The following is a 21229-nucleotide window of genomic DNA, read 5'->3' as shown; positions in this document are numbered from 1 at the left end:
GTGCTGTTGTGGCTGTACACTACTTGGCTAAGCAATGCTGCCCTCTACAATGCCATTATACCCATGTAAGCAGGCTGTTCAGTGTCTGTACTCTACACATGGTTGTAAGTGCAGATATAGCCTAAGCGGTCAAGATTTTCTGAAGAGCTCACAAGATTTTCTTCAATTTTTAGGCAGCCAAGCTGGAAACACCTGAAAGGGACCAGTTTTCACAAAGTGTTAGGGCCCTGCTCTCTGAAAAATCAGTGGTTGATGCTGGACACCCAAAAACAGAAGCATCTCCTCCTACTCCATCCAACTTCCTCTCCCTCCATCCTTCCCCTCCCCCCCGAAAAAAACCCAGACTCGAAAAATTTAGCTATTGTCATAGCTAAAACTTGATGGAATATCATGAACTTTAAAGGGAGGTACTGAGTCTATATGAGGCTTAGATCAATGTTTGAGACACAGTGGAAAAGCTTCATACTGAGACCATTTGCTATATGAGGCACAGAAATGCTAGTTCTAGCGCTTTACCCTAAATCTAGTACGGCTGCTCTTTCACAAGCTCTGCCTTTTTCAACTTAGGAGTTGATTCCCCTTTCATAGCATGTAGAAAGCTGAGGTGTGCACCGTCACACGTGCCACCAATATAAAAGTGAAAGAGGGCAGCTCACAGAAGTCTAGTAGTATTGCCAGGGGCAGCCATAGACTATATTGGAAAGTTTCTGATGGCATGTTTTTCCCAATGGAAAATTCAGATTTGTCAATAGCAAAATATTTTGCAGAAATGTGGCAATTTCAACGAAAGTTTTGTTTCAAAGGAAAACTAAAAAAGGAGCAGGGATTGGATCAGATCAGAATGGAACAATTATATTTTTCTTTTGGAAAAAGAAATTGACATTGTGGTAATCCCTAAGGCATGAAAAATCCAGTTCTTGCCATCTACAATGGCAGGCAATATTATGGTAATTCTCTTTCCATTTGGTACTGTATGAAACCAACCATTTCTAGTCTATTACTATACTGGGAGTTGCTGTTTTTCTGAAGGTGCTGCATCATGCATAGACAATTACAGTCCATGACATTTACTCAGTTTCAATAACTCAATGTGTTTGTTGTATGAGGAAAACAGGTAAGATAATTTGTCATCTTAAAAACATGGGGCCAGATACCTGTCAGTCACATTTACTTTAGCAAAAATCGGAAGTAAATTTGTTTATTTATCTGACTGGCATACCTGAGATCAGAATCTAGCCTGTGGCTCTTAACTTATTAGCCATGTGCACTTAATCCTGCGTCAGTAAAATATTCAGGTTTCACAGGCAATAATGATTCTGGAATTTTCTAATTTTTTTTAGTAGTTGACATTGCATTTTTCATATTTTAATGTATTTTAAGGTAATAGCCTATGTTTTAACAAAACCTGAGCAAATACCATGTGGTATCAAATTGACTTCCTATGTTCATCAGCAGAGTTGGAAAAAGATGTACCACATCCATCTCTGTCACTTGAGCTCATATAGGAACTGATAGATATAATAGGTTGTCATCCTTTATCTGGACCAGCACTACAGGCAAATGGGACACACAATTTGGCAGTGAAATTCACAAATATTTTCTTTCAACTAAGGAAGGGTAAGACTGAGAAAACTTCACTCCAGTTGCACATTCTGGCATGGGGTGTTCTCTAATGTTCTCTGCCTGTTTTTTCCAAGTTTGGTCCCTTCTGCTTCATCCACTTCAACTTGTCCCTGTCCTGCTTCTTCCCTGCCTTGACACCTTGACCCAGCCCTATTCTCCTTGTCTAACTAGTCCCAGTCTCCACTCCTTAGACTTCTCATCCCAGTCTCCTTGCACAGTCAATCCTAATTTCCCCATCTGAGTTCCAATCTTTGTGTTAGGATTTGTAAGGGTTAAATAAGGGGTCTTGGTAGTTGCAACCATGGCAATGGGGCATAGCCCAGGTAGACACTGCTTCTATTGATTTATAGACTTGTTTTGATTCCTCCTTTCCTGCTTGCTCAGGATAGATGCAATGTTTATTGAATGCTCTATGTGTTAACAATGCCATCTTCCTTACCCCATTATCCGTTCTCATTTGCTCTGAAGTCTACAGTCAGGGTCACATCTCCTTTCTCCCTTGTAAGTTGCTGATTTAGGGAGTTTTGTGATGTGAGAACTGCTTGCATCAACTAAAAAAGCTGTAAATAGTAAACAGGGGCAGGTATAATTATATTTATCACATGGTTATGATTATGCATTATATGGATGCTCACATTACTAAATTAGGGTTTAAAGAGTGATATAATTGATAAGTTTATTTACATACTAACTAAGATAAAAAGATGCACCTGTGGTTAATTTGTTGCTCACTCAGCTCCCAAGGTGGGGGAGGTTCAGGATGGAATGAGTATCTGCAATGAAAGTGCCCTTCTACTCCATCCGCCTCTGGGTAACCTGTTCTTTTTTTAAACACTTTCCCCTGTCCCAGTCTCCATGTCCAGGCAGTTCCAATCTTTCCTTTGCTCCCAGTCCCCTAGGCCCAGCCTCCCTTCCTGGTTTCCTTTCCTCCCCTCCTGCCACTAATTTCCCACCACAGTTTCTCTCTTGCCCCACACCAGTCTTATATTCACCAGAACCTTCTTTTATAATACATAGGAACCATGGGGCAATAATACATGCCCAGTGAGTGTGGAATCTTTAAAAAATCTTTTTGCACATGCTCAGAGATGTTTTACAGTTTAGTAGCTAATATTTTCAATGGAGTTATAAATTGACAAGTGTGCTCTCACAGGAAAAACAAAAGGCATATCCCTGGCACAAGGATCACCCCCTGGCCAAATTCCAAGCCCCTCCTCCAATACATGTATTCAAACAGCTGCCCAAACAGAAGACCACCAATTTTTTTAGCATTGCGAAACAATGTATTTTCCCCAAACATCATTCTCAGAAACAGCTGGACATTTTTGGTTGAAACTTTTCCAAAATGATCACCTTGAGGCACATATTGGATATGATAAAATTTAGCCCCAAAAGTTAAAGTTTGGCAAATGTATTAACAAGCTAAAACAGCATCTTGTAAGGGGCCTTCATAGACAGTGCTACAGTCCTGCCTCTATTATTGTTAATCAGTGTTCCATGCTTGTTTCCATCATTCCTATTGCTATCCAGAATCACATCATCCAAATCATTAGCAAACAGTCAGATTTAAATCAAGCAGGCAAATTTTGGGCCTCTTCACTGGCTTAGCAGCATCACAGCATTTCTAAAAGTGTCCACAATTTATCCAGCTATTTCAATGTATTTCTGCTTTATTTAGTATGTTTTAAACCACACACATAAAACTGCATAACTGTGAGAAGTTAAAAAAATGGTTTGGGTACCCTTGTATGACAGGGACTAGTGCTTTAAAAATGTCTTTAAAGAAGAGAAATGTTTATGTTCTAATTTCCCACAAATGTAGGTTTCTGACCATCCAACTCAAAACACTGTTACAGATCCACACATTCACCCCCTGTTGTTTCCCTCTAGAGAAGCTACATTTTACACATTTGCTGTGCCCTGAACACTAAGAAAAAAAGGTAAGGAATTCCTAGGAACCAGAATAGCAAATTTTTTGGATTATTTTTAAGAAGAAACAATAGCAGCTATGGACAAAAGTGAGAACACAAGACTAGTAACTCCGCTATGGACTCAGTTGTGATCAGACTGTGATTGTATCTAAAGTTACAAATCTACCTAATACCATTTATCCTGATGGATTATTCAAAATCAAAGAGTACTAGGTACAAGTATGAGTACAACTCAGAGATTGGCCCAACTAGTTCAGAAAACTTAAAGTGCATTATTTCTCTCAATGGAAAGGCTATTATTTTATTATCTTTTTATCACTGGGCTGAGTCAGTTATTTCAAACCACACAACTAGAAAGTGTATTTGGAGAAGCTTTGTAAAGGCCTCTTCATCACTGTCCCTCAAATTATCTCTTTGGCCTTGTCAGAACATTTTGTACCATTGCTTCTGCTCCAGGGAACAGCGTGAAATGTTGGAGGCCTAGTGTAGGCACAGCTCTGTGACTTCCTGCATTATTTGCAGTCATAGTTGTTCACTGTAGATTAAGTGAAAAGCTCATATTTTGTCCTGGTGCCTTAAGAGGCTCCATCACATGGTGCTTTAGAAGCCTAAGACAGTAAGGAAGTCAGATAACCTTCGTCAAGGCTGAAGAACAACAACAAAAGCCTTAACTTTGAAGAATACACAACATGAAAGCAAAAAGTCCCCATTAAGTGACTGTTTCTTTCAAGTTATTTCTAAATATTTTGGGATTTTTGCACCACCATAACCTTCCCCAATAATATCTGGCTGATTCATGTAAGTTAATACAGTACTGACATCAATAGGACTTCAGCCTGCTTACTGACTGCCCAGCGTCAGAATATTGTAAAGCTAGCAGTGAGCTAGTTAGCAGCTGGGCACTGGTATTTTCTGTGTTGCAGCAAGAAAACACACCCAGGGAAGAGTATAACTTGGAGCATGGGAGAACGAAGCAGGTGTTTATTAAATATGGTTCAGTGTTATCGGGAGTTTTGTTATCTAAGCATCACTGCACTCTGGGTTGTTTTATTGTGTAGGCATGTGACCCATTGGGGCTTTCTTTCATCAAGGAAAACTGCAGTGCAATATTCTGGTTCTTATTGTGCAATACAGTGAGTTGGGGAAATCAGAAATTAGCACCAATTGTTTCCTTGAATGAAAAGCACCGAGTTACTTAAGAAACAAAAAGTTCAGTGTGCAATGCTCACTCCATAGCATACCTCCCACTTTGTAATTACACCCTAAAGAATAAACTTCACTCTTGACGAAAAAGTCATTCCATGATACTGCATCATACTAATGAAGTAGAAACAAACTGGAAAGACAAAATTAAACTCTTCTTATCCTCGTTCATTCTTCTCCTGATGCATGTTACATTAGCAATGTATGCCATACCCACTGTCTTTTCTTAATAGCAAGAAAGTACCACCAAATCAGGTGCTGTTCAGGGTTTAATCTGTATCCATTAATACAATAGTGCACCGAGATCAAACCACAAATACAGACCCTGAAATAGCACGCCAAAATAATGAATATTAATGTAATACCAAAATTCCAGGGAGCAGATGTTCCTTTGTACATGTGACAGCACTAAGCTGAACATATACTGTTATAGATTTATTATTAATAATAAATAATGAAATAATAATAATTAATATTAAATAATTTATACTAGTAAAGGATAGGTCTCAATGCTAATCCACAAATGAGTCTCCCTTGGTCTTAAATATCTGTTTTTTTTCAGCCTGCAAATAATCTGTGTGCATCATTACAATCATGCCCTCAATCAGTTCGGTTTACATTCTGGCTAAGGTTATTTTGTTTTCACAGTATGCTCTGCCCTGAGCCACTTCTTAGTTTGCTTCACCCTCTCACGCTTTGCCGACACTTTGCCCCGAGGTTGCTTGCTCAGAGAATGTTCTGTTCTGCTTCTACTAGCTCTACCCTAAGGTCACTCTGTTCGCACTTGTCTTGCTCCATTACATTTGCTCTGTTCGTTTGCTGCTCTGCAGTCCCAGTGCTCAGGTTTTAAATTCTGCTCTGAAACCGCACTGCTTGTAGGTGGTTTTGCTCTTCTACCGTCAGTCCTACAGCACTGTTTCTCAGTTCCACTCATAATGCCATTCGGATTTCCGTTGCCCCTTCTTTCCTGCTTCCCCTACCCAACAATCAGTTGGTGCCTTTAAGCTGCTTTAAAATTATTTTGCTCAAATTCATTCTCTAGCCCACATTAAAACAAAGACTGCATGAGCATTGCTTTTTTATTTTACTTTGGGAATCCCTTTTTCTTGCCATGATTTCTTTACCCCATCGGGGTAAGATTAGTGTTTTATCAAAAGGCTCAGATTTCACTGCAGATAATTTAATCCAATTAACACTGAGGAAAAAAGCCTGAATGCCAAACCATTTTCAGCAAACATGCACTAATACACTTTGAACTGGTAAATGCATTTTACATTAAAACACTGCCTCAAAGCATAATTCCTGATAAATTACAAGCACAAATGAAGCAACTTTCTGACATTTTCATGGTCACATCATAAAATCTGTGACGGTTAATCAACCGCTTGCTTTTATCCACCTAACCAATGCACCAGTTTAGAAGATTAGTCAGTATCACAAGATGTGAAATAACCAAATGTTACTGTAATTACAGCTGCTCTAAAATTTGGAGAAAAATTCTGGAACTTATGTAATGGTGTGAGCCTGATATAACATTGTGTGCCCTGCGTCCATCTCAACCACCAACCTCAAACATGTTCAGCTTATGCTGTGGCACATTAAAAATATAGTGGCTATTTGCAAAATTCATATTTAGACCTGAGTTCCTGTTTCAAACTCAATGTTTAGGTCAGTGTTTGGCTAGAAAGATTTGGGTTTGGGCCCCTCGCTATTAAAAACACACTGGACAAGATTTTCTGTACAACTGGGGATGTGAGTACCCAACATAAAACATTCTGAAGTGCCAAAATTTGCAGAGGGCAGACACTCAGCCCTTTCTGAAAAACCAGGTTTTTATAAAATTGTCTCTCATTGGATATTCAATAGTGGGGGCACCCCAAAATCACTTTAACCATTGTTTTTTTCCCCAAAATAAAGGATCTATTTGAGGCATATGGAGCATAAACATTACAACTGATTAATGCTTTTCAAAGATGTGGAATTTATTTTCTTCTTTTGCTTTGCTTTAAAAATGGCCCCATATCTCCATCACAGTGTACAGCTGAGATTTGCTATGACCCCTGAAGTCTAATAACTTACAATTAAGGCAGGCCTCTCTGTACAGCACAGTGAACAAAGCACACAAAAAAACTGAAGCACATACAGGTTAAATGACTTGGTCCAATGTCACATAGGGCCAGATGGAGCCTTTAAGCTCAGCTCTGAGCAGGTTTTGTAGCTGTGCGATGCCAAGAGGAACATGGAGAGTTGCAACTTCTCCTTTACCTCCCTTCTTGAGTGTAACTCTTCCTCCAGTGAAAGCAATGTGCTTCTTTCACCATGGCGTGCTACCCAACCACTTTTCTTTCCGACTGTCTGTGCCTGAGCTTGCAATCCAAGGCAATCCTCCATGAAGACCCAACAGCTGTTGGGATTACATCTCTTTATTCCACTACATGACTACCCAGGACACAAATAAGGCTAGTGTTACAAAAGAAGTCCCTTATTAGAAATGCATCTTTATATTGGCTGGAGTGTGCTCATTCACATGGTGCACCTTCATGCCTCAAAGGTGGGGTGACTGTGTGTGTGTTTTATTAAAATAGGTACCCCATAGGCAAAGAATGAGTCTTGGGATCACAGTGGACACCAAGTGCCTCATAATGGTGATGTACTTGATTGCTGGATTTATTCCATCCCAATGAACAGCCTTCTAGAAAAAAAAGGGGTCATGTCTTCATAAACTGGCATCACTCTACTGACTTCAGTGAAACTAAGCTGATTTGATCCAGCTAAGGATCTGGCCCCTCAAACCTTACCAAAGAGATATATCCCACTCCACTTCCTCCAAGTATCAGACAGTATCCACAAAGGAGAATACAAATGGCTCACATTGGGGGAGGATGGACAGGACCTTAGCCATACCTGAATATGGCATATCCCTCACTCATCTGAGAAAGGCCCATCAACAAAAAAAATCCCACTACATAGTTGTCATCATTTTGTAGGGCCTAGTCCATCTCCATAAAAGCTAAAAGAAAGCCAATTTCTCATTGACATTAATGAGCGTAAGGCTTAGCTACCTAAAGGTCTATCGTGCATCTTGAACCGCCCTACCTGGAACAAATGGTGCCTGGTGCTGAAAAGGTGTGTCTTTCCGCCTTGGTTTCATTAGCTGATCATCTGCCTCAGTTATTCTCTGCTCCTGGGTAGTGCCTGAGGAGTGGTGGTTATCATTACATTTAATAGACTCTGCCTGTTCTCTGCCTGCAGATGTAACAAATTTTAAAACATAGTAATAAAACCAAAACCTACACAAGCCTGTTATGAAAGAAATTGATTTCTGCTCTGTTACGTGTATATGCACAATATAAGTGACAAACCTTCAGGACTTGACAAAATGTCTGATGGTGTTTGCTGCCCTCCCTGAGACCTTTTATAGGCCTGATTTCAGAAGGTCACCGTGCTGCATTTTCTGAAAATTCAGGCCCCTGTGCAGGGTTTGAGGTAGAACATTCAAAAATGGAGAGTCCCAAAATCACTCGTGCCTCTCAAAAATGTTTACATCTCTACACAAATACCTGTTTTGACTTACAAGGATATTTTAAACAAAACTATATGGGCAAATGGAAAATACCCAAAATAGCGGTTTTTGAAGTCTGCAGAACCTGACTTAGGGTTTGATCTACTAAAAGCCCCACACACCCACAACACCCTCCTGCTTCAGTGAGGGAACTGCACTGGGACTTGTAATATCAGACCACTATGTCCCTTATGAGTATTTAACTGTTTTCTGTTCATGAGATGACACTTTAAATAGCGTTTCAGGCTGGCAACATGCACTCACAGAGCTCAGCTTTCAGACACAAGCATATAGTAACCCAGTAGCAAACACAGTCTCTTAGGCCTCTGTGTGGTATGGGGTTCAGATGAGGGCTGAGAAAGAACAATGCTGAGGGCTGCTACGAATGGTGATCTTAAAGCTGTGAACCAGCAAGGTGAGAGGAGCAGGTACTGTAGACTGGGGGGCCTGCAGGAATTGTACCCCACCTATGGCAACAGACACTGGGCCTCCCACTAACAGAGATAATGTTTTCTTACAATCATTAAGTCCATTTCTTGGATATGGCCAGGTCTAAGCCTCTCACAGCTGCCCTTGCTTTCACGCTCTACTACGTGCATCTTTTGAGCACACAAATGAGCCTTGACCCTGGACCGGCAGGGGGAGTGACTAAAACTCCTAACAATGGTGACTAGGCACAGCAGCTCTGTCCCTGGACTGTGCTCAAGCATCTTTGCCCTTAGGCCCACTGCACAGCCTGCTGTGCATTTCCATCCATCAGACCCGGTTGTACAAGGTATAAAACATCTTCCTCTATTGAAGTTGATGGTGCTCAGCGTCTTACAGGTGCTATGCATGCAGCAACATCCTCCCTCTTCACACCTTTCATCGGCTCAGCAGCCTGTTGGCTCCAGCGCTTGCTTAACTGGCTTCTATTCTCCCTGCCCCAGTAAAAATTCAGGACATGATAGCGTATGGATTACTGCCTTTGGATAGTTGGTGATAAAGTTCATATCCACTACTCCTGTAAAGGTCAGAAAGCACATAGGGACAGATGCTCAGCAGGAGTACATTTGGCACTCAGTTTCAATTAAATCAATGGACTTGCAACAGTGACACTAGCCGAAATGCTGGCCCCTAAAGTTAATGCTACTGTCCCAACAATTGGCACTGTTTATTTTAAACTAAGTGAGTAGAAGTATTTTCAGCATGAAGAATCAAAATATACATGTGCAAAAAGATTTCCCAATCTGACATTCAAATAAAAACATGAAGCCATTTTAATTCCACATACACAGACTATCTCCATATACTTTTCTACACTTCCAAATATTTTACATACATAACATCAGGTTATTTTATACTGCATGTTGGATGGGTTCTATAGAATAAATGCAACATGTGATAGGTCTTAGTGTACTTAACCAAATATATTAAGCACATTTTTTTCATATGACAAAGATTAAAGAAGCACAATTCTCATTTCATTATGGCTCATGGAAAACATTTAGCTAATTTCCCACACACCACAGTGGAAAAATATACCCTAAACCCTTTAACCTTATTAATCAAAAGTCCCCTAACTAAACATTTTCATGTTTTATCCCAACTATATTAAGTACATAAATAGTTTAAGACGTGCTGAAGAAAGAGACCCTGACTGCTGTAAAGCAGTTAATCAGGCAGTAAGAAGGGAAGTTATAGGGTTTCCCAAGAATCTATTTTGGGATTTCTTGATTTCTGTTTACAGAAGTGACCTGCCATCTGTATCGAGGGATTGTTTATTCAGTTTGGGTTCAAATCACCAGATTCAGGGAAACAGCTATTGCAGTCTGCGCTCAGCTGAGGGTAGCAGAGTCAACAGTGTTGAGTGCTAAGTTATAACTGGGTAACTCTGCAAGTGTGTCGGGAGGGCACTAAAGGAACTTTCTCCTGTGCCCTCCCCTGAGTACAAGTCCAACTTAAGGCTAGTGCCACTACCAGCATTTTATTCCCCCATGGGTTGCTTGCTTATGCCCCTATACACATTCTGTGCCAGTGGGAGGCTAGCCCTCCCCAGGTTTCCCTGGTGGCCACTCTGGCCAACACCAGGGAAACTCTATGCCCCCCTCCCGGCCCCAGACCCCTTAAAGGGGCACGGGCTGGCTACGGTGCCCGTGCCAGGTGCAAGCCTGCCAGCACCCAGCCAGCAGACCCTGCACCTGGCACGGCACAGAGCCACCCATCCGATGTCCCCCAGCCCACCCCCTCTTCCCGGGACCAGGCTGGAGGCTCCCGGGAGCTTGCCCTGGACCGCAAGAGGCGGGCACCTTCCTGGGCTAGTGCGGACATCGTGGACCTCGTCCACGATCTCCGCACTAGGCACAGGAAAGTGGCCGGCTAGGGCAGGAGAGCTGCCAGCCTGGCCACCTAGGAGCAGGTGTGCATGAAAATCAAGGGGGTCCACTGAGACCCCCGACACTGAGCCCTGAGCTTACAATGGCTGTCCTGGGTCAGACCAAAGGTCCATCTAGCCCAGTAACCTGTCTGCCGACCCCGGCCAACCCTAGGGACCCTGGAGGGCATGGACCGAAGACAGTGACCAAGCCATTTATCTCGTGCCATCCCTCTCCAGCCTTCCACAAACCTTGGGCAGGGACACCACTCCTACCCCCTGGCTAAGACTACTCCATGGACCCAACCTCCATGACTTGATCTCACTTCCCTTTAAAGTCTGTTCTAGTTGTAGCCTTCACAGCCTCCTGCAGCAAGGAGTTCCACAGGTTAACTATTTGCTTTGTGAAGAACAACTTTCTCTTACTAGTTTGAAGAGCTTACAGCAGTGGAGAAGAAAAGTGAGACAGCGTAACCCACACACCTAGGCTATGTCTATATTACGATCCTCTTCCACAGGGGTTCCCAAACTTTTTGACATAGGGACCAGTAAATCCATTCATGAACTTTTGGAGGACCAGTAATGTTCACTTGCATATTCATTAATCAAATGATGAATATTCAAATAAGTTGTTTCTGGTCCTCCCAAATCTCCCAGTGTCAGCTTTAGCAAAGCTTTTGACATGGTCACCCACAATATTCTTGCCAGCAAGTTAAGGAATATGGATTGGATACATGGGCTGTAAGACAGACAGAAAGCTGGTTAGACCAGGGTTTCCCAAACTTTTTACTTTAATTGAAACCCCCTTTTTTCAGTTCTGCTTTTTGCAGCCCAAAAATATAAACACATGAAAAACAAACTGAGAAAATACCAGACATATAATATGTCTGGTATTTTCTCAGTAGGTAAGTTGTATTCTAGAAGTATCATTTTGTAGTTTCGAACTGCCTGGCTGGTAAATGTGCTCAGGCTGCATGAGTGTGTCTACCAGCCAGATAGTTCGCAACTACTCGAGGGGGGTGTGTGTGGGGGGGGGGGGGGAAGGGGAAGACAGCAGAATCCCTGTGCCGGACTAACTCGTGCTTTGCGGGGGGGAGGGGGGAGAAGAGGGGAACGGGGTCGGGTCAGTCCCACTCCCTGCAGGCTGATTCATTCCTCCCCTCTGCTCCCCTTGTTGTGCCTCTGACCAGCCCCACTTCCCCCAACCCCCTCTTGGGCAGCCAGTTCTCCCCCCCTCCTCCTCCCAATCTGCTCCCCTTCTTCTCCCTTGGCCAGTCCCGCTGCCTGCATCCAGCCCTCCTTCCAGCAGTCGCTTCTCCCACCCCACCCACATCTTCCCCAGCCAGCTCCCTGCTGCCAATCTCACACCCCCCGGCAGCCCTGCTTCCACCAGCCCCCCAATCTCCCCAGCCTGCCCTGATTCCCCCATCCAGTGCTGCTCCCAGTGGCCAGTTCTCCCCTCCTCCTCACCCCAGAATCCCCTGGCACCTGCACCTTCCCTTAGCCCTGCACCCTCCTGGTGCCTCCCTTTGCCCTCTTTTTCCCTGATACCCACCCCCTCACCAGTCTCTGCCCCATTCCCCACCTGCCCCTCTGTGCCCTCACACACGATTTGCTCCATCCTGACCTTCCTCATGCCCCCCTTCTTTCAAGCCTTCTCCCAGCACCTCTTCCTCCAGCCCCCAGCGCCCTTCCCCTCTCCCAGCATCACCCTGTCCCCCCTCCCACTGACACCGCCCCTCCTGCCCCTTCCCTCATGGTCTGCACTTGGCCCCCTGGCATTTGTCTTTCTCTCCTGCACCCTGTCCCTTGGTGCCTCCCCCGCCCCCGCCCCTTCTCCTCTCCTCGCCGCGGCCGCCGCACGAGCCGGTTCCCACCTTCTCCTTCCCCGTTGCGGGGCCGGGGTCCGCGCTCAGGCCCCGGAGTCCGAACCCGGAGCCAGCCAGGCCCCGCCACGTGCCTCCCGCGGGTTTCAAAACCCCGAGCCGTGACGTCACAGGCCCCAGCTCTTAACTCGCCGGCACTTCCGGGTGCAGGGGCGTGGGGCCCGATTCGACCGAATGGGTCAAATCGGCCTAAGGGCCGGCAGCCACCAGGCACGCTGAGCCCCGGCATTTCGGGCCGTGGACCATAGTTTGGGAAGCGCTGCTCTTCCACAATAGGAAATGCAAATGGAGTGCTCATTTGCATATGTTGCACTCATTTGCATTTCTGCCTCTAATCCCTTTTGCGCAAGAGCTTTTTGCACAAAAAAGCACTGTGTAGACGGCTCCTTTTCGTGAAAAAAACCCCTTTTGCACAAGAGCCGTTCTTCCTCCTTTTTTGAGGAACAATGGCTCTTGTGTAAAAGGGGGTTTTGCTCAAAAAGGAGCCATTTACACTGCACAAAAACCTCTTGCTCAAAAGGGATCCAAGGAGGAAATGCAAATGAGAGCACAACACATGCAAATAAGCACTCTATTTGCATTTCCTCTTGCAGAAGAGGATCGTAGTATAGACGTAGCCCTAGAGTGGTTCGCTGTCCCATGTCATGGCACTTCGACTACCTACAGTGAGAGATCAGAACAAGGGAGCTCTACAGCCTAAGTTGAGAGCCAGTTGGCTTTGTAGAGACTCGTATACTAAGATCCAGCGGTCCCAGGTTCAACTGTACCCAGTGGCAGTTACAACAACTTTAAGCATGTAAATGTTTTAGTGCACTGTAACTCAGGGTATGTCTACACTACCACCCTAGTTCGAACTAGGGTGGTTAATGTAGGCAACCGGAGTTGCAAATGAAGCCCGGGATTTGAATTTCCCGGGCTTCATTTGCATATTGCCGGGCGCCGCCATTTTTTAATGTCCGCTAGTTCGGACTCCGTGCCCGCGGCTACATGCGGCACGAACTAGGTAGTTCGGATTAGGCTTCCTATTCCGAACTACCGGTACACCTCGTTCCATGAACTAGTTCGAACTAGGGTGGTAGTGTAGACATACCCTCAGTGATTTAAAAAAAAAATCTAGGGTTAGTGGAACGTGGGGTGGTTGTTCCCTGTCTGCCCATAGGATCATGAGGAAGAAATTACGACATTTGTTTGAAAAATTATTCAGTAACACAATCTAAGCACCCCTCCCTGCGCCATCTAAGTGATGATAAATAAAGAATACAAACTACTGGCAAACATGACAGTTTTATGTGGGTGACAGCTGGAGTTGCATCGCTAGAATAGTGTCACCATATCCAGCAGTGCACCATAACTCCATAAACAATCAAAAACTGGCATCCAGCAATCATGCAAAAGGAATGAACTCATTTTCTAAATGCCTGTTAAGTGTCACCAAACTGCCTACTTAGCTCCAGTTAAGTCTTAAATTACAAAAATCAGACTTAATCTGCCTCTCACTAAAATCAATATGCCCATCATCACTGCTGCCACAACCAGCACTTTAAGCAACCAGGAAATGCACATTACAATTATTTAGCTGTTTTCCATTTTATTCTCTCAAGTTTTACTTTCCAGTCCCCTTTCCCCTTCCTGCATTTATGTATTTCTTTAAGCAGCCCTAGCTTGATATAATTATTACAAAGCATCAGCCTCAACACAAAAATGCTGTTGTAAATCCACCACAGATTGAATAAAGCATGTACAAAAGATTGGGGTCAGTTTATCTTGTTACTGACTAGTATGTTTCTCTCACTGACAGCCAGCACCAAGCAACTCTTACCAGTATGTAAACATCTCATTTTGCTGGTTTCCTTACACCCACACTAGCTTTCCTGCTGCACAAGTCAGTCAGCCTTTAGAATTTAGATAAGAAGCAGAAGCCCCAGCCGTCAGCTAAATAGATGTTTTGTTTTTTAATAGTTTCCACTTGTCTTTAGTTTAACCTGCTGAAAGCCAGATATATTCTTCAACTGATTGTTATGTAAGAAGCCTCTTGGTCCAATATTTCTAACAACTTCAGCTAGATCTTGCACATGTGTGATAGATTCTCATACGTGGGCAACACTTCTCTCTTTACATAGGCACTTGCCCGAGGGATCAGAAAAAGAGGTAGACTGTCTGGATTTTTCAGCTGACGTTTTGTCATCTCAGTTACCCAGAATCTCATAATAGCCTATAGCTAGTGTCCTTAAATTAAATCAACAGAGACAACTTCTCAAAGGTGCTGTGCCCAAAGGGACTCTGAAAATCAGTCTATGTGTATAATCGGAATTGCACCTATGAGCCAAGATATGTTGAGACCAACCCATTTACTTTGTGAAGTGTTCATTTTTAAGAATAAGAAAATCAAGGGACTAAGTCCACAGATGGCATGTAGGGCTTGTCCACACAGATACACTGGGGTGTGACTGGACAGAGGCCAGCCTATGGCACACGACCTGGACAGATGGATTCTGTTATGGAACTTTTAGTGCAGGCCAACAGGAGACACATGGCAAGTTAGTACATGGCAGGCCAAGGTGCTATAGATTTACACCCTGATTACCCCACACTATCTGACCATGTAAACAAGCCTTTTGGTTGAGTATTTCAATGTCTAAATTTATGTGCCCTGTTGCCCAGTGAAAATCTTCTGCCCACGCTCCCTAGGCAATGTCTGGCACTGAAATGGGACTGAAAAAAAGCCAGTGCACTGAGCAGGGAGCACCTACACTAGCCAGCAGGAAATGCTAAGGACAGGGGTAGAGGCCTAAGCTCCTCCCATCAAAGGAATGTCGGTGCCTGACGCCAGGCCAAAGGGAGGTATCTATCTCCAATTGGGAGTGACAGCTGGGAAACCTCTCCTGGTGTTCAAGTTTTGGACTTAATGCACCTGAAGTGTCACGTAAGCCCCTAAATTCACTTTGTCTCACAAACTCACTCTTCTCAGCAGGCACTCCCACAGCATCACTGTTGGGAGCCGCTATGCCGCTATGGGACTCTGAAAATCAGGTTCTCTGGATTCTCTGAGGCCCAGTTCTCTGACAAAGAGATGATAGATGGTAAGACCCTCCTCGGCTATGCATTCTTTAGCCTCCTCTTGGCTTCAGCTCTCCACTATAAAGCCCCCAGAAATCTCCCTCTGGCTTCGGGTTGGGGCCAGCAAACTCCTCTTGCTGCTCTCCTGACTTTAGACTTCTCCCAGGAACAACATTTCTCTGGCTGCATGAATCGCCCACTCCGCCTGACTGACCCAGTCTGTTCTGATTCATTTATAGCCTCCCAGATCTGATGACTCAGTTTTCTGCAGCTGCACAGAACTCCACTTTCCCACTTCATATCACGTGCATAATGGTGGCCCATAGAGTTGTGTGTCATCCTCAATTCTAGAGCTGGTCAGGAACTGGAATTTCCATTTTATGGGATAGTCAGAAAAAAAATTGCCATAAAATCAAAATTCCAAAAGATTGTATTCAGGACCACTGAAGTGTTTGGTGTTGATAGTGTCAAAACATTCATTTCAATGTTACGTTGATTAATTGCATTGAGACTTCTAGAAAATGTATGGTATACATTACATATAACCTATTAAAATTAAGACTTTCATATAAGTGTCAAAATGAAATTAACTGAAGGGTTTTGACCTTTTCCTGCTAAAACTGTCACAGGTCCATAAAACATTATACTTTCTGTGTACCTTGCATGTTTAATGGTAAACTGTTTCACTGGAAAAAAATTGAGGAGCTTACTTCAATCCCCCTTGGATGGGCCAATCCAATTCTAGTGTCTGCGGTTGCTGGTGCAAATGGAATTCCCCAGCTGTTGTCCTCTGTTTGGAAAGTTGCACTGTGATTCTACTTCTCCCTTTCTGTGAAATCTCAAATGGGGGAGGAAAGGAATTCTGACTTCAGAAGCTATTTGACAGGAAGACATGAGGCAGCTTTGGAGAGGGATGGAGTGAGAGATACATACAGGCAGAATAATGGAAGATGAGACATCTCTTTTCCCAAGCATGTCTTTTCGAGGAAAACAGTTACTATTCTAACTCCTCTTTCAGCTTCCCCAAGTCTCAATATGGCATTCCTTCTGCTTGGCTTTCTTTATTGTATCTTCATTTTCTTTTTTGCTGTTCTTTTCATGGGCATTATCCTTTCCCCTTTTCTTCCCTTGAACTAGGTCTTTTCATTCTTCTTCTTTCCTCTTATTTCCTCTTATTTCTTCAGCTTCTAGCACAGGTTCACCGCAGGGTTTCATGCAAAGTGACCAGACAGATTTCTCTCTCTTTTTTTTCCTGTATATGAAGTACATCACAAAATTCATTAATGGGAGCTCTAAAGCTATCATTTCTGCCCTGGCCATACATCATCTGAGGTTAATGTCTTTTGGAAAATAAACTAATTCTTCCTGAATTCAGCAAGCGTAGTCAGAAAGCACTCTGGTAAGGTGGACTTTTTAGCCCCAAACTGGCACCAAAATCTTCAGCAGAATATTGCAGTATGTGTTCAGCCAAGAACTGAATTCTGCTTCAATCTTCTGCAAATCCCATGCAAATCTGAGTGTTTCAGATTAATTGATCCAATTTACTTGTTTTATGTGAAAGATCTGACTTTTATGTGCTTATCTGTTAAACTTGCTGTTCAGTCCTTCATTGAGTGATGACTGTAATCTTCATTATGATGCTCTTCTCAAGGATGACGTAAGAGAAATGTCATTTTCAGTACTCTCACAGACACTGATAACACAGTGAAAATGGGGAAGAGCTCCTTTGTACACACCTAACCAATGAGGCATTCAGTGTGCCAATGGGAAACAAACTTGATGGGCCAGTTTGCAAACAGATCTGCAATCAAATTATTCACATTACACCTGTAGTTTAGGTGGTATTCAAGGGTACAACTACACTGTGGGGTTTTTTTTTTAAGAAGGTATTCAAATCACACACTTGCATGCCTTCTTCCATTTTTTTTCTGGAAGATTTTCCAATATTTAGCCCATCTACATGGGGTGAAATGTTGGAAAAAAACCCTCCTCTTTCGAAAGCCCCTGTAATCCTTGTTTTACGAGGAATAAGGAGGCTTTAGAAAGAGGTTTTTTTCCCCCAACATTTGGCTCTGTGTAGATGGGACAAATATCAGAAAATCCTCTTTTGGAAAAAAAACGGAAGAAAGTATGCAAATGTGAGTGCAATTTGCATACCTTTTTTGGAAAAAAAAACTCACAGTGTAGCTGTACCTCAAGTAGCAGACTAATGCCATTTTCTTTCCAAAATATCACCATAGTTGTACTTTTTGTGGCTCAGCAAAAATCTTCAAGGAAAAGCAAGTCTTTTCATGTTCACCACTTTGTTTTCTGGGGATTGCCGAGATCATCTAAACAGCTGGAATCCATTTCAGAAGAGTTTGACTCCAACTGAACATGTGCTTGAATATTTCTCCTCTATGTAACTGACTTTCTACCTATCTAAAGCCCAGTTTACTATCTGAGTTATAAACAAGGTCTACTGAACTATTCGAGGTACTTTCAGTTATCTTTATGAGGGCAAAGCCAGCCATCATAGGTCCGTTAACCCCCTCTCTCCCCGCCAATACTGGAGATAAGGATTTCTTTGTGTTAAGTGCTAATACATTAGGGATTTGCAGTTTCCACTAGAGAAATCCTAATCACTGATGTAATCTAAGGATGCTGCACATGCAGCTACTGTCTGAGACATGTCCCAATGCAAAAAAAAAAAAAAAAAAAAAAAGTATTTTCTTAACGTGGCTTTACAACCCACACTAGCTAACTTGGGTTAAAACAGTAACGAAGACATGGTTCAAGTTAGCAGCTTGAGCTCATGCAGCAGCCTTGGGTTGAACTCAAGTGGCCAACCAGAGTTCCTGCATCTTCACTACTATTTTAACGTATGTTATCTAGCAGCGTTCCCTCTGTCAGGATCCTGGGCAAAGGAAGGCTGAACTAGTGGCAGGACCTGAACCCAGATGTCAGGGACAAGAGTCAATGTCAGGGACAAGAGTCAATCTGAATGTCAAGCTGGAGTCAAAGTCAGGAATAAAGCTGAAGGTCAGTAACAGGTACCTGGATCTGTGTTGGGCCCTGAGAGTCCTCGGAGAGTTAGAATACCAGTCGGAGTTTCTGAATCATTTTCAGAACCAGGGCAGTCATGGTAGCTAAGTAGGAATCCTCATTGTTGCCTGTCCATTTTCTGTCACACCCTATGAGTATATTTAGGATCAAGGAGCCAATCAGGAATCACTCAGGCAACTGTCAGATCTCTTGAAGTGGCATTTCCCATGGCCTCTGCTGTTATTTAGCTCTTATTACCACTAAATGTCTTCTAAGAGCCCAGTAAGCAGTGGAATGTTGGTAATGCTGCTGGACAATATCGAACTCCTGTGGTTTGGCAAATTCTCTGCTTCGGCACTGCCCAGGTCCCAACAGGGCCAGAATAGAGAGTTCAACCAGTAGTACCTTTCACCATCACCAGTAACAAAGGTTCTACAGTCCAAATTAAACCCTTCCTGACACCTGTGCAATCCTATTGCCTTCAGATGAGTCAGCGATATCTCTGCTGCAACATCCTTGTTTTCAAATTCTGCCCTCATTCCAAACAGGTACAGTCTTGTTGCTTAACAGACTCTCATGTGAATGATCATTGGGTATACTAATCCTGTTCAGTAACCACATAAACCTTAGAAACAGCACTAAGAGGCTAAGCATTGTACACATCAGGTTAGATTTATCCTGACTGCCTGCAAGCATGGATTCAAATCTCAGAGAGTCGAACTGTCAGCCATGTGACACGGATACATTTGACATTGTAGCGGTTATTAGTGGATTGGGGTGGGATGATGTAAGCAAGCAATATTCTGCTTTCCATCAACATTGAAAATCTCATGATACTTTTTCTTTTTTTAAAACAGTAGCAGTTAGCCACAACATCCTAGACCAAAATTTTCCCTCCCTGTGGGCCTTGTGCCCCCATTTGTGTGCCCAATGCCTGCTGCTCTCCATTAGGAGGGTAAGATTTATTTACATACCCAGTTTATGAAGAGCTTTGGCATCTTTCCCAGTCAGGTGGTATTATGATTCATTATGAAGATGATTATGTCACAAAAGGAAGATCTAATTGTGAGTTCAAAAAGGGAAAGAGGCTACAAGGCTCCTGCTCCCTATTCACTGCAGGGAGGCAGGCCACCGTCTGAGACTTAGAACGCCCAGAGATAGGAATGAGGCAGACCAGTGGCTGGCTGGCCACCTAGAGAGCTCACACTAGCAAAATGGTAAAACGTGAAGCTTGGACGATTTTTGGATGAGCTTCTGCCCAGAAAATGCTTCAGTCTATCTGCATGGCTTCCTGTTCCAGATTTAAAGAAACAGTACGGATTATCCTCACATGCTGAATCCTCTGCTGTAAGAGCACTTCTCAAAGGATACTGCTTCCCAAAATTTCCCTGGGGCTGGTGTGGTTCTGCACCAGGGATTTGTGTTAATGTCACGGTCTAGGGGAAAGTATTTTTGAGTCTTGAAGTATATATCAGCAAAAGAAACAAGCCTCCTGACTTCTGTGTAAAAATGATGATTTCCATGATGATTCCTCTGCCCAGTGAAAACTGGGTTTAAGTTCTCCTCTAGAGCTCTACACAGGCCAGGTAGCCTAGATAACCAGCCAGGTGGGGAGCTGAGCAGCCAAGGAAGCTGCCAAGCCAACCAGTCAAAGAATCAGCTGCTAGGAGCTGGGCAGTTTGGGTAGCTGGGAATCCCAGGGAACTGGAAAGCAAGATAGGACAAACTGGGCAGTTGTTCTGTGTGAGAGCCCACAAAGCCAAGGAGTTGGGCATCCCTGATGGCTGGCAGGTAGATAGTTGTGTTCCCGCCTGCTTTCTCTCAAGAGTTTTGATAGGAGAGGTCTAGCTTGGATATTAGGGAAAGCTATTTCCCCAGGAGGGTGGTGAAGTACTGGAATGGGTTACCTAGGGAGGTGGCAGAATCTCCATCCCTAGAGTAAGTCTTGGCTTGTCAAAGCCCTGGCTAGGATGATTTAGTTCGGATTGGTCCTGCCTTGGGCAGGGGGCTGGACTTGATGACCTCCTGAGGTCTCTTCCAGCTCTATCATTCTAATGCTTAATTTTGTCAAATCAGCATTTTTGACCATCCCTATTTTCTTCCTACTGTATTTACAGGGCTATCAATTAAAGTGCTGACCTAAATTTAGCTAGAGCACAAAACCACTTTGCTAAAAGATACAGTTTCTCCAGAATGTACTACAAGTAAAATTAATGCCAATTTCAATAACATGAAAATACATCAAACAAAAACATGCTGTGTTGGGGCTATTATTTTCATATCAGTGGTTTCAGTTACTTGAAACAGACATCCAAGTCAACTTTTCTTAGCATATCACTGGGTCATTCAATCATCAGAAAATATAATAGCTACCAAGCATTTTAACTGCCCTGGATACAACCAGTTCCCATCTTGCTGTAGAGATTGAGCAGGCAAGTTGCCAAGGGCAGCAAAACATTAAGGGCAGCAAAATCTTTAATGACTTGTCACAGTGTGGGTGACTGAATGCTGTGAAAGGCATACATTTTCCAGTTGGTCTAAGGTAGAAAAATATCCTACAGCACACAAAACAACCAGAATATAATTGCGG

General features: G+C 43.4%; 1 protein-coding gene across 5 annotated transcripts in view; it reads right to left on the bottom strand.

Moving 5' to 3' along the window:
• The window catches only part of PPP1R1C (protein phosphatase 1 regulatory inhibitor subunit 1C), an 82019-nt gene that overhangs the window by 2812 nt on the left and 57978 nt on the right, over positions 1–21229 (bottom strand). Inside the window, exon 5 of one of the 5 annotated variants that reach the window (XM_006121696.4) lies at positions 7854–8003. The exons of 2 other annotated variants lie outside the window; for them this stretch is intronic. In XM_006121696.4, the coding sequence (XP_006121758.1) occupies positions 7854–8003 (150 nt within the window). Of the gene's footprint in view, positions 1–2062; positions 2184–7853; positions 8004–21229 lie in introns of all 5 variants that reach the window. 2 more of the 5 variants (XM_014572862.2, XM_075933753.1) reach the window with 2 other exon arrangements.

The sequence above is a fragment of the Pelodiscus sinensis genome, chromosome 7 (assembly GCF_049634645.1).
Source record: "Pelodiscus sinensis isolate JC-2024 chromosome 7, ASM4963464v1, whole genome shotgun sequence".
Lineage (NCBI taxonomy): Eukaryota > Metazoa > Chordata > Testudines > Trionychidae > Pelodiscus > Pelodiscus sinensis.
Note: the sequence above shows the minus strand (reverse complement) of the source record. Positions and strands in the feature narration are given on the sequence as shown.